Here is a 14,914-nt window from a genome sequence, read left to right on the forward strand (position 1 = left end):
TTCCCAATCACCTTTCTGTCGCTGAAGCGACCTGGCAGCTGTGTCCTCCAAACCGACGCGATTTCGATATTTATCGGTGTAGTATCGCGATCGCTTCAGTGTGCACTGAATTAGTTGCTTCCATTACGTTTGCACGGTTATAAGAGATCGGTGTCGAATCAGGGTCGGGTTGCTTATCGAATCATCTGTCGCATCGTTTATCGTATCGCTCCAGTGAGAACCGTGCCTCAGACTGAAGCGATCGCGATACTACACCGGTAAATATCGAAATCGAGTCGGCTTGAGGGATACCGATGCCGGGTCGCTTCAGCGACAGAAAGGTGATTGAGAATCAAATCGGAAAAAGTAGCATAGAATTTCGTAATTGATTGACAATTAAGCGCTTGATTTGGCTATCGTATCGCTTCAGTGCGCACTGGTGTGTTGCGAAGATAAAAGTTGCATCGGGCGATAAAAGATTGCTCATGTTGCATCGCTTATCATATCGCTCCAGTGAGAACCGCGCCTCAGAGGTTGAGAGCGATATAGCAAAGGAGGCGCAATTCATCAATTCGTCGAAAAGGAGATATTTTCAGTGTAAGAAGTTGTGGTGATAATTCAATTTTTTTAAGTCATTGAGCGGCATCACCTTATTTTATATGAGCTACGACATTGCGCGCTCACAGCCGTGTGCACCGACATATTCAATGCGGGTTAACGTTAATACTTCATTTCTCTGATTTCTATAGCAGTTACCGTAGCAATCACCGAATTAACGTTAATCCTGTCTTAAATAAGTCGGTGCAAACTGGTTTTAATGTCATTGGGGTGTAAGGGGGAAGGAAGCGTTTTAGAGCTTTTCCTCTCAAATGCCAACCTCACCTACTCGCGGTGCACCCTGTTCTTACGAACGAGGCTCTGGCATCAGAACATGAGCGATATAACTCTGTTTCCCACAATAACCTACCCTAAATATTGGCTTGAGCAGAAAATGGCTCTCTGCGTCGCTTAAGTTACGTCTCCCTAGTCCCACTATACCTGTGCTACAAGATAATCTAGTCGAAACCGCAACCAAAGTGGCACTGACAGCGTTACCAGTGCAGCTTTAAAACACCTTCTAACGTAGTTCTAACAAAAAGATGGATCAGTCGAACAGGACAAAATTTGTACCCGGAGGTAAAATACCCTCCCATTCGGATCTCCGGAGGAGGGTGCCTGAGCGAGTGAATCATCGTACAACAGCCAATGAAAAGCACATAGCTTTTGCAGCATGGAACGTCAGAACCTTGCTAGACAACCCCAAGGCCGACCGACCAGAGAGGCGTACTGCCCTAATCGATAAGGAACTGCAAAGAACATCCATTGCAATAGTTGCCCTAAGCGAGACACGCTTTTCGGACGAAGGTAACTTGGTAGAACAAGCGTATACTTTATTCTGGAAGGGCTTGCCGGAAGGCGAAATCGGACAACATGGCGTAGGCTTTGCTATTAAAAACCACCTGGCCGCCAAACTTACCGAAAATCATTGCAGTATACGCACCCACTTTGAACTCCTCTGAAAACTTGAAGGACACTTTCTACGAAACACTCGTTACTACATTGAGTAAAATCCCAAAACGGGAACAAATTATCCCCCTTTGTACACATCAACTCCAGAGTGGGTAGAAGTCAAGACTCAGAACTGTGGCCAGGAATAATAGGGAAACATGGCACAGACAGCATCAATTCGAACGTCTGCCGGCTTGTGCAGAACACAATCTGTGTATAACGAACACCTATTTTATTACGAGACCCAATTCAAGGGGTAACCTGGAACCTAGCACCGCCCGCGCTCAGTGCATTGGCATACTCTCGACTATGTAATCGTGAGAAGAAAAGATCTCAAAGGGGTGTTGGTCACTAAACCCAGAGCCGATCTGGAGTGCTGGACTGATCATAGGTTGGTAATCTCGAGAATGAAGATCTCAATGCTCCCAAAATAACAACGCAAGCCAAAGTTACTAAGAGAGCGCCTTCCAATCTCCAAACTACAAAACCCTTCTACAAAAGAAAGATTCACAGCTGCCATCAAAGATAGCCTTACACCACCGGATTATAACGACGTCATTGAGTGTCATTGGCTCCGCTTCAAATCATCTCTTACAAATACAGTGAGAAAAATACTGGGCAAAGAACGCTCCCGAAAATCCCCAGACTGGTTAGCCGACAGCGAAACTCATATCGCACCTCTTTTGGACGCAAAACACAAAGCGATGAAAACAGCAATTAACAAGTCTGGCTATGTTGCAGCGCCAAGAAAGTCTTATAAACATAATACGCGAGGTCCGTCAGGAAATAAAAAAAATCAAGGATAGCTGGTGGAAAGAGAAAGCTAGGAAAATACAAGCTTACGCCGATAAATAACCATGACTACATGCGATTTTTCGAAGCTATTAAAACTGTTTATGGTCCAAGCAGAAAAGCTAACTTTCCTATAAGAGGTGCTCATGAAGCTAAAGTCACCTGGTCTAGACGGCATCTCAGCGGAAATATTCAAAGCCTTGGATGAAATCCTTTTCAAGGAACAAGGAGATGTGCTACAAGACTTCAGAGATGCTTTAGTTATCAACCTCTATAAGAACAAAGGCGATACGTCAAATTGCAACAATTACAGGGGCATATCGTTGCTAAGTGTGGCTGGTAAAATTCTCTCGAAGGTTATGGCTGGCTAACCGTCTGATTCCACTCTCAGAAAAGCTATTACCTGAATCACAGTGTGGCTTTCGACCCAATAGAGGTACGGTGGACCAAAATTTTACAATGCGAAAGCTGCAAGATAAGGCCCGTGAACAAGGATCAAGGCGATCTATACCTTAGGACATAGATACATGGAATGGACATTCAGTGCTACGAATGAATTGTTTGTAGTACACACATTCGATGTTTCTCTGTGTAGCGCGACTCTAAGGCAGTGGCGTTATATTGAAAAATTCACATGCGTTCTATCTATTCGTACTGAAAATTGATGCGACAATGATCTCCGAATCAAGTGTCTCAATTGTGATTGGGGACACTAAGCAACTAACTATCTCAGTCTTTGGAATGTTTATTTTCCATTCCATGTATCTATGTTCTAAGATCTATACAGCCTATATCAATCGATATAGGCCTTCGACTCGGTGAATCGGAGAGCGCTATGGAATATCATGGGACGTCTTGGAGTATCCGAAAATTCTTAGCAGTGTATAAAAGCCTCCATACCAACAACACCGCTAGAATACAGCATAATGGCTCTACAACCGACCATAAGTGTCTTTACGCTTCAATATTTTCGTCATAGCTGTCTTGATAATTGCTGACATGAGTATGCCTGTAAGAGGTGTTGGCATAAGATTCAGATTTGATGGAGGCCTTTTTAACCTGAAGCGGAACTTCGATATGCAGACGACTGCGCACTTATCGCTAGCAACTCAGACGATTTACAGATAATGTTGGACACCTATAAACATAATATATACGCAGCTTCAGGCCTTAGACTCAATATTGACAAAACAAAAATCCTGGGAGGTCCGCCAAAAAGTCTTCAAACAGATATCAGTCTGAAAGATGAAACTCTAGAACATGTCAAGCAGTTCAAAAACTTGGGAAGCTTCATAAACACTAGGGTTTACCTGGACACGAAAATACACAATCGCATGAATTCTGAATTCGATTTCTCATTGCGGATAAAAATCGATTTGAGTAAATTCCTAGATCTCGTCGCTTTAAGGTTCTCACAGATTTGGATTTTAAATCAGCGCCCCAGATCTTACTAAATCCCATATTTTCTCACACAACCTGCTCTACAAACCTTACTAGCCCTTTTCAATATTTCATTAAAAAAATCTATATTTTATCTCTCTTACGTCAAATATTTTCATGATTTCATCGAACGCAGTATTATTTCTACCCTATACGCTTGGATGAACCTGTTTTAGTAATCGATCATTATAGCTTCTACGTTGGTTGACAAAGACTTACTTGATCTCGTCGAACTGTTCATACTCTCGAAACTTTCTCACAAGTGCTTCGTACTGATATGAAAGCTTTTTGTACTTCAATTCTAGTTCTAATGTCTCATTCTTAACTTCTGATCTGAGACTCACAAGATCATTTTCTTGGCTGTGCAAATGCAGAGAAATATCGTTGACCTCTTGAATTAGCTTCGCTTCACTTTCAACGGTTTTCAAAATGAGACTCTGACAATGGTTCTCATGTTTGTCCAATCGAGATGAGTATCTTCTATTGATATCGTCTTTCGCACAACACAATTCCTGAAAGAAAATTAAAACAAAAATGTGAATTATCGTTTTTATCTTGAGGGTGAGAGCGTCAGTTCCTTCATTCGATTTCATGAGAATACTGGGATTTTTCGTCTCTTGAGTCGAGTTATATTCGATGTGGTAAGTCACCACTTATTCTCTTGTTGTTATAAGATACCTTCGGATTTGGGTTATTTAGGTTGCAGTAAAATCAAACACAGTACTCTTTTTTCCTATCTGAGTTTTAAGATACCGTCACCGAATTACTTCTTTTAAGCAACCAATTATACGAAAGAGAACAACTTGATAAATAAATTTATGAATTTTAAAGATTTCAACTATATGTTTCTTCAACAATCATGTTTCAAAATTTAGAATATTCAGACGTATCCCCACCATCGGCATGATATTAAATGTGAAAAAAAGTGTTTTGGAGTTCTATATCTTTCCAACTTCAAATTGAGACACAACACTATCAATTGGGAACTAACCTATTATACAACTTGAGCATAATCAAATTCATAATGGATGAAAAGTTCTCTCTTTGTAAATTGAGTCCTCCAATCATTTTATAGAGGAAGCGAGCAATATCAATAGTCTGATTCAAGAACTAGATGCCACATATAAAAAAAAGATGTAGAATTAATTGAGAAGCTGATAATTTACCATAGGGTTAATGATGATTATGGAGGACTTGTGAATATCATTAAAGAGTCAACTGCATACGGATGGGTGAACAAACAAGATCAAGAGATACGTCAACAAGGTGGCAGGAAGAGAGTGCAAATTAATAAACCACCTACAAAATATTTTAAAATTCTTTTGATGCGTTTTTTACGATTCGGAGCTGTGGAGTGTGAATCCCCACCTTTGTAATAAATAGCAATATTGTGACTAATCGGATAACAAGATATATGAGCCTATGTAGAATATTGAGCAAGGAAATTCTTTCTCGGGTATATATGTAGGTATGCCGAATTAGCGACAATGAAATGGATTATGTGATTTTTTTTGTAAAAAATGAGGAAATGTGATAGAAAGTCCTATGATAGATTCTGTCATGTTCTTGCACTTGTTGAGAACGACATTAGATGCTTATTATCATTGAACAAGCTTGGCGCACTGTCAAAAGGTGAAAAGAGTTCCTGAACTAAAAAGAAGTTACCTTCAAAAACCTCACATTTTCCTCCTTCAGTAAACTACATTCTTTATAAACAAACTTCAGTTCTTCTTCCAGTTTCGACATGGTATCTTTGTATTTCTTATTTTCCTCCTTATTTTTCTTGTCGCTCCTTTCTAATTCCCTATAAGTAGATTTCAACAACTTGTAATTGAAACTCAATTGGTTCATTTGTTCTTGATTGATCACAAGAGTTTTTTTCAACTGTTGATTGATATGAAATAAATTCTTTATCTGCGAATTTCTACTTCTTAAGATACTACAGAATTTCTCCTTGCTTTGCGCCATTATTTTAGATGATCGCAAAGCCTGTTCATGTAGAGCATTGACTTTATCCTCATAAGCGCTAAGTAGATATGCGGTATCTTTAGCTTTATTCATAGAATTTTCCTGCAAACTTCTATAATTATTCAGTTGTTCGGAAAGTTCGGCATTTCGTATCTGAAGATCTCTGACTTCCTTAACGAGTTGAGACCTATTTTCATGATCACCCGATGGAGCGTCTGTGATATCAGTACTTTCAATTCCTGAATCGTGTTTTGGATTGTCACAAGGGCGCTTTCCAATTTCACACAGTCTATGCCGCACTTTTTCAATTTCACCTCTCAAGCTGTCGATAAGGAAGTTATCCATAGTCTGAAAAGGGATCTTAAAATCATAAAGTAATCCATGGGTTCGTTCCAAATTTAAAAGTATAGAGTTGAAAAAAGTAATAAAATGAATGAGAGCTCTAAGTAGATATGGATAAAAAATTCTGATTCCGCCAATGTCGATAGAAATGCAATAAAGGTGAAGTTTTCATTACGTGCGAAGAAAAGAAGAAAGAAAACTCTCAAGATACATCAGTAGATATCAACCGAAACAGCTCCTAAGTTTTAGTAGCAAAGATATAAGCTATTTAAAAAAAAAACTCAATAAAGGAAATTGGCAGAAATCTAAGAAGATGGATAAAGAATCTAAATTAGAAACTGGAACATGAAAGCTCCAGATACTTTTCTTGAAAAGACGAAGACTGTGCCAACAAATCGTTACTTGTTGGGTACAATCTTAACCAAGAAATCTGGAATGCAAATAAATCATTTTTACTCGAACCTATTTATTCTCATGATCCGGAAAATACAGCGGAATACCTGAAATTCAAAAATTTTTACCCGACAGAATCTATGAGCAAAGAACCATTATTTTCCGGAGAACCAGGGGAATGGACGAACTTCATTAATCAGGATTAGGAAAACTCCAAAACTGAATTTTATCAGCAGATAACATTTCACGATTATAAAAAACCTCAAAGCTAGGGATAAAAAATTTGTAGGCGCTCTCCTAACATATACCCGAGGAGTAGACAGACACTATTGTAATGTGGCAATACGAAACGGACAACATCAACAATTTTCTAGAACATTGATTTTTCAACAAGATGCCTCTATAATATGGCAACTAGAATACCTATGTTCTGATCCAAAAAAACAAAAACAGAAAGTTCAAAACTGTCTCTCTAACGCACCAGAACAAGGTCAAACATGATAACGTCGACATATGTGCGTTGAACTAATGTTTGATTTGCGAAAGGTTGTTTCCCCAAAACAGTTCATCCTTGCCATCCAGGATCAGGTGATTCCAACAAGGAACTACATGAAATATACCGCCAAGGATGCCTCAGTGGCGAACGACAGCTGTTATGTCCGTGCGACACATGAAACTATTCAGCTACAGATCTTGTTTTACTAGACGTCGCCAGAGCATTCGACAGAGTATGGCATGGAGGATTAATATATATGATGATATGTGTTGGATATTCCATCAAAATATGCAAGTTGATCAGAAATTATCTCAAAAATAGAAGATTTTACGTGAAAGTGGAAGGAGACTTCTTCACAACAAGAGATATAGAGGCTGGAGTACACCAAGGGTCAGTACTTGAGCCACTTCTATACAACATATACATTCACGATATTCCGAAGAATCCAAGAACCATGCTAACGTTGTATGCTGATGACACAGGCATAGCAACTCGACACCGCAACCCAGAAGTACTAGAACGAGTTCTACAAGAAACGATTGGCGAAACAAATGACTGATGCATAAAGTGGAAAATCATGCTCAATGGACAAAAGAGTTCGCTGGCACAAAGTACAAGAATAGACATGATGCTTTTGCCAAGATTTTACAACAAGAATTGGCAGTAAAATATCAATTTCTAAGGTCGAAAAGGTTTTCCTATTACAATTACCATCAGGATGTTGTATTGAAAAATGATCATCACAACCTCAACTGGGATCGTACGGTTCTCACATACCGGAAAATAGTTCACAATAGACCTGACCTCATATTGCTGAATAAGGATGAGATAACTGCACAATTCATCGACGTGACGATTCCAAATAATAACAATCTACTATAACTAAGTTCTAAAAATACAATCCATCGCCTCTCTCGACTCCTAACGTTCTTTTAATCGAATCTTTTCCACTTAACTCGATAAAAAGAACAATAAGGGCAGAGAGAGGCGACGGAGTGTATTTTTGGAACTTAGTATAGATAGGCATATTGAAAAATTACGACCGTAATGTGCCATGCATTCACCTCTATCTCTTTGGGTTGGAAAATTCAGGTATCACCAATTTTGACCATCCTATATAGAGTCATGCTGAAAGGGGACGGCGAGAATGGTACGAGTTTTCCGTCCCAATCATAATGAGAGAGAGAGAGAGAGAAAATTTATTGCTATAGCAAATGGCTAACGACTTGCGTCTTACTGCCATAGTATTAGGTACATTTCATTGTATATTACAATTCATAATGAATAAATAATAAGTTTAGCCTTAACTACATTTTTTTGAATTCCTTAAGCTCAAGAGATTTGATGCATTCAGATGGATGGTTGAAGCATTGTATACTGTGATGTGTGGGTGAATATGGAGTAGGTATTTCTCAATTTCTATGAAAAATAGATGGTTTTTTGAATTCAAATCTCCTTATAACAATTATCTGAAATTACCAATTTTTGTCCGGTCACAAGAGGGTTATATTAGAGGACTACCTGAGAACGAAAGGAAGGATAAATCATATATTTAATGTGGAAACGGCTTGCAAAATCCAAGAAACAATCAGGAGGAATTTTATTGAAGTTGCCTCCCACTAAACGAATGAATCGAAAATGTAGCCTGCATAACAGTTGCGCCTTGCAATCCAGCGATGCAAAGACAAACAACACAAACCTGGAAGGAAAAGGATGTGACATAGTGATCCATTCTGATAGCACTGAACCATGTCATCGACTGAAAGTTGACATGAGAGTGCCGAAGGAAACTCAATGAGATAGGCAAGAACAACAAGGTCTTCTTAATCTGGGTGGAATCAAATGAAACGAGGAAGCCAACACAAGGAAGCAGAAACGTCACTTACTGGGCCCAGAACCTTTCTGTGGTATAGGAAAATGCACCTACAGTAAAGATAAAGAGTTTCTGGAGGAAAATGAAACCAAAAGAGAAACACTCTGGAGGAATCTTCGAGGAAGTATTTGGATCTGAGCAAGAATGAGTTACTCTTCCTCACCGACCCCCTCACAGGAAATTGCCGCCTTAGAAAGCATATGATGAAAATGGGCTTATCAGAAACTGACGAGCGTAGATTCTGTGGGGAAGAGGCGGAAACTCCTGTATACCTGGTTACAGAATGCCTCGCCATTGCAAGCCTGCGTAAGGAATGTCATGAACGAGAAAATTATAGGAAGAATGAGGACTTAGCCTTCTTGAAGCCCTCTCAGATGGTGAAGTTAATTGGAACTCTGGAGCTGAAAGGCGAGCTGTAGAGGGGCTGAGAACAGCTCTGAAGGGGGGGCACAATAGACCTCAAGGTCGCAGTGACATGCAACCCTCCTATCAAACTATAAACGGTTGCGTTACAACATAACGTAAATTTTTGTAGGAGATGAAGAGGCATCCCATTTTTTCTGCTGTGCAGTAAGAATTAGCTCCTACTCGAAAATGCATAGCTCAATTATAAGCTGACCTTCTCGAATGTACTAAGAGGAAGGCATCGATGCAAATGCCACTTTACAGGGTGTTTTCAAAGGTGGGTCATTCTTGAAAGAAGGTAGAACTCATCAAACCGAATGATTTCATCGAAGCTTTCACTAGGACATCTATCGTCCCTGAAAGTTCAATGCGATTCCGATAAAATTTCAGGTACGATATTTTTTCCTTCGGTAACCACAAGTGCCTGTTAACAGATAATGTGTTCAGAATGCAGTTGAGCAGTACCCATAAATTAGCTCAAAAATATAGATAAACCACTCTTTTATCCAGCGCCATCTCGTGAGACTGTACACTAAACACGAAAAATTATTCTAAAATTGATGGTTAAGTGTCGCTGCATTCGGGAAACGCCGATCGTAATCATTCGTGAATGATCGTGATTTATCGAGTGTTTCTGTGTATCGAGAGCACTTATTTATGCCCGTTTACAATAACTTTTAGGCTTTTAGTTGACCGTACTTTAAATTTTTAGGTATTCTACCTTTTTTGCACCAATCTCAATTCCGATTTACTCAGCCATTGAATATTGGCGGCAAAGCAGCAGAAAAGGCTTGATCGCATTAGATGAAAACGTTTTCATGGGTTTATATAATCTAAATTCAATCATTGGAGAAATACAGAATTCATTTCAAATATCGAATTCATGTGGCCGATACTTGATGAATATAATTGAACTTAGAACAGATTATACTATTTTCACAAAATGAGTTTTTAAACCACAAAAGGTTGTAAAAATCGCATAATAAATTTCAAGTTGAATTCATTTTAAGTTTTCATGTGCAATAGCGATAATGAAATGTGTTCGATTGAAACTTTTCCTGATATTTTATAGCAAAGTTTTCTTCTGTGTTCTTCTGGATTACCACATGAGATTTCAAAATGGTTGTTGTAGATTCCTTTTCAATTCAGTTTTTTTTTTATTCGCAAGTGTACCGCAAAAAGAGATGGCGCTGAAGCTTGTTGCTCCAGTGGGCTGTCTATTCTCTGCTAGTCTATGGCAGTACCTATATACGCACGTCGGAGATTTTTTGATTTTTGTGAATTAATATAGCGTAGTATAAGGATCTATTTTCATCGATGAATATTTCTAATCATGTACTTTTGCTTCTTGGTGAAACAATTCATTTTGACGAGTTCTACCTCCTATTAAAAAATTATGTCACTTTGGAAAAAACACTGTGTATAGTAGGTTCTCTCGTGATTTTTGAGCATGTGGATCAGTAGGTTTCGATTGAACTACGTGATGCCAAAATTATCCCTAGCTTCTAGGCTTTAAATGAACGATGACTTAGAATAAAAAACCTTTTCAGCATCATTTAATGGTTTCTCAATAGTATTAACTGTCGGCCATTTAGCAGGAAAGTTTTGCACCATGCCCATCACTGTTATTTCTCCGATTTTGGTGATTTTGTTGTTGAATGGGTTATTCATCATACATTCACAAAAAGGTTTCTCGTCGGTTTTTGGTGGATCCTTCAGTGATATTATAGAATGTGGTTTTTTCACTTTTATATCTGCTGCATCGCTCTCTTTCTCCGCATCCACTTTAACGCACCTTGGAGAGCCAGGGTATCCTAAACAACGAACAAAAAATGTCAAGTTATGAGTGGTTGATGTTGGAGTATTACCTTCTGATGAAGAGTATATGAAGTCCTCCACATAATTTTCTTTTCCGAGCGGAGGACTTCCATCAGGAATTTCAGATGAAAGGTTCACATTATCGGGAAAGGAAATTAGTTTATCAGTCGCTATCTGGCTGTTATCAAAATTTCTTGCATGTATATCATCAGCAGATGAACAACCTGTGAAAATCCCTGAATATGAGTTATTTGGAAGAGGATCATGGAGTAATTTCTGACAAATTGTGGTATACGGGGTGTTTCCAAATTTTATTTGTAACAGGTGACAGAACTCATCAGAATGAACCATTTCACCAGCAATTGCTTGCGTAAAACTTTTAACCTTTTAAAAATTAAGATGGGGAAATTGCGGACGCTGAAGGAAAATGAAGTATAACACTTGTAGATAAAACTTATCAGTCTGATATTATTAATTTATTAATCTTTTGTTGATCAGCTATTGAATTATCATTTATAATTATAAATGGGATTAATTATCGTGAAATTTCACGAGATTAATGAAAATGAAAATTTTTTTTTCAAATACAAAACCCTTTTTGTCCGTATTTACCCAAATCATTTGGGGTAAAAGCGGACGTGTGTTTTTGTTAGTTGCTAGGGATTTACTCAATTGAGGTCAATATTAATGGAAGAAAGCACAGATAAAACCTTTTCCGGATGATGTTTCACCTGAACCTTTCTCGTGTACATAATGACCGCATTTTACAAACATTCTTAGTCTAAAAAATAGTTGTTAGCAGAAAATGCAGAATTAGTCCTTTTTTTCTGTTTCAATATTATTTTTGTACGTCTTCCATATACGTTTCCGAAACATCTGTAAACAAACAATAATTATTATTGTTTTTATTCTTCATATCTGGGGTGATTGCCTCGTCCGCAATTACCCCAAATGGCATTTCAAAAATAATAAAACAAAAATTTGAGGCTTTAACAATATTTTGTTGAATGTTATTTATGCATCACCTCTATATCGAAACAGAACAATCGATAGAAATTATTTACTATTTGACATCATTTTTCTGATATACAGGGTGATTCAAAACTATAGGCGAAAAATTAAGGGACATACGGAGACTGATATTCTTGATTGAAAGTAAAAAAAATTTTTGGTCGATGAGGCTTCGTTTCCGAGTTTTTGGACATTAATATTTCTGTATGCAACCAATTAAATTTCATAAATTAAAGTAAGCCTAGAAATAAATGAAATGAATGTCACCTGGTGACAGAACACTTATTGTTTGCCAATTCAAAAATTGCTTTGCTGGTTTAGTCTTTCTGTTAAACATGCAGTTTTCTTACGAAGAATATGCAGATGTTATTTTTGTGTACGGTTTTTGTGAGGGCAGCTCATTAAAAGCTTGTCGGGAGTACAACATGAGATTTCCTAATAGACGACAAAAATCTCGCCGGGTGTTTTCTGACGTTCATTAAAGGTGCTATGGTCAGCGAGATCACCTGATTTGAATCCTTTGGATTATTTTGTATGAGGACATTTGAAACAACAAGTTTACGCAGTGGAAAATAATGATAAAGAACAATTAATGGAACAAATTATTAATGCAGTCGAATCCACTCAAAATAAGCAAAGCATGCAATTAGTGTAAAATTCCCTTATTCTGCGTTCCCAAGCATGTATCGAAGCTAATGGTGGCATTTTTGAACGCTTGATTGAATTTTTTCTGTATTTTTGTCAGCTATTCAAGTTTGAAATTGATGACATGCAGAAATTTTGAAACACTTATATCTCGGAAACAAGACAATATCCAAAAATTTTATTTTATCTTTTTTATCAAGAATAGCAGCCAGTATACGTTCCTTAACTTTTCGCCTCGAGTTCTGAATCACCCTGTATACCACAAGCAAAATAAAAAATCTTCAGAATTAGATCACAAGTTACACAATTTTTCGAAATGACTTATCTTGAAAACTATGAAGGATCACCGGTAGTAACTGTTTTCTTCGCACTAAAGATGATAGAAACTAGATAACTTGGTCATGATAACCGTGTCCGCCTTTACCCCGTGTCCGCAATTACCCCATCGTCCCCTACACAATGGAACATTATGAAGTGGAAAAGAACTCATTGTCCCTTGATAATTGTATTACTTTCAGTATTATATTCTCATTTTGTTTTTCAGGAAGATGATCCGGAAAATTGAATCCTGAAAACAGTTTTATTCCTTTCCGTTTTTCTGCAAATTATTAGTCTGAATTCCGTTGAGACTTCAAGGTTTAGTTCTGGCTGCTGAACGAGTCGGGAACATACGAGAAGCGTTTGAGATCGGAGACTGTTTTTCTTTCTGTAAAATAAACATTTCTCTCACTGCTGTAAGTGAACTGTGTATAGGAGTTTGTTTTCTATTTCCCTGTACTGAACTCTTTTTTTATTGGACTGATACCAATTGATATTTTTTCCAATTGATGGGCGATTTTATGATTGTGCATTAGTGATTATGGTTTTCTCTATTTCGAGATAATGAATAAATTCGTGAACTCGGATTTTGACCTCAAATTGTTATCGCTAACACTTCAGGTAGCATAAAACATTGTCTTCGACTGAAAGCACGCAGGGTAGGTTGGCAATTTCCCTTATAAATAGAAGCTGGCGCAGGGGAGTTCCAAAGAAAAACCATACCATTTTTTATAATACCAATGTCTATGGTACGCCACTGCTAACGAACGGAGTTCTACGTCATCAACCTTTCGATCGGTTTTAAACTGAATTGCACCTCCTTTGCTCAATCTTCTTGCTTCCGAATAATGACAATAATATGTTTCAGAGGTTTTTTTCTATACAGGTTTCTACATAAAGTAAATTCAGATTAGTACTCACATATTTTTATTCGACTTGAATTTCAAGCGAAAAAGACGTGTAGAAGTGGTGAGAGCAGAATTCGAAAAAAGTAATTCGCTTGATAGTAGTCTAGAATTAAATGGAGCTATATTAAGATTATAATTTCCTTCGAATTTTTTTCATTCTAATTGAAATTAACGACGTAACAACAGCCATTTACAAATGCCGAGAATTATCTCTATATTAATAAAAGAGGATCTATGGTTTACTTCAAAATGCTTTATTGTTCAAAAGATCGCACCAAATTGGACAATTCTTTTTTTGTTGTGTTTATTATTGTTAGGGCAAGGTTTATATTACAAAATATTCCCAAAAAAAATTGTACAGAACAGAAAAAAAGGCATTCCTTTTTCTTACGACCAATCGAGCAATCACGATGAGTTAGTTATTATTATCTACCCTAGAAATAATTTAAATGGCAAAACTAGGTTTGCCTGATTCTCCGTAGGTATCGAAGTAAACCTCAGAAGATTCGTGAGCTTGTAGGAGTTCGGTGAACCAGTTGTGTAGGCTTAGACACTGTGTCCTTACGCCATCTTAGGCACAGCACTGTTAATTTTAACCCAAAAAATTTCTTTCTGTCGACTTCAATTTCAAGCGAAAAAGACACGTAGAAGTGGTGAGAGCAGAATTCGAAAAAAGTATTTCGCTTGATAGTAATCTAGAATTTAATTGGAGCTATACTAAGATTAAAATTTCCTTCGAATGGCGTTAACTTTAAGCCTGTGGAATTCGAGGAAAAGTTAACGAATAATTTTTTTGATTCTAATTGAAATTAACTATACGACGTTACCACAACCACTTGAGACTGCCGAGAATGGTTGCCAAAAATTAAAGAAAAACTATCAGGATCTGCTATTTTCATTGAAATCTTCTCATTCTGATAATAACTGCGACATTTTGAAATCAACAGAAGGGAGTAGGTTATTATATGTTTTATCCAA

At 37.5% G+C, this 14,914-nt stretch overlaps 1 protein-coding gene across 1 annotated transcript in view; it reads right to left on the reverse strand.

Annotated features, from left to right (window-relative positions):
* LOC123314575 (centromere-associated protein E-like) overlaps window positions 1-14,914 on the reverse strand; it is a 66,782-nt gene that overhangs the window by 48,027 nt on the left and 3,841 nt on the right. The window contains exons 4-7 of the mRNA XM_044899935.1: window positions 11,105-11,278; window positions 10,779-11,050; window positions 5,425-6,075; window positions 3,979-4,271 (exon numbers count right to left, since the gene is read on the reverse strand). Of these exons, the coding sequence (XP_044755870.1) occupies window positions 3,979-4,271; window positions 5,425-6,075; window positions 10,779-11,050; window positions 11,105-11,278 (1,390 nt within the window). The remainder of the gene's footprint in view (window positions 1-3,978; window positions 4,272-5,424; window positions 6,076-10,778; window positions 11,051-11,104; window positions 11,279-14,914) is intronic.

This window comes from Coccinella septempunctata, chromosome 5, assembly GCF_907165205.1.
Source record: "Coccinella septempunctata chromosome 5, icCocSept1.1, whole genome shotgun sequence".
NCBI lineage: Eukaryota > Metazoa > Arthropoda > Insecta > Coleoptera > Coccinellidae > Coccinella > Coccinella septempunctata.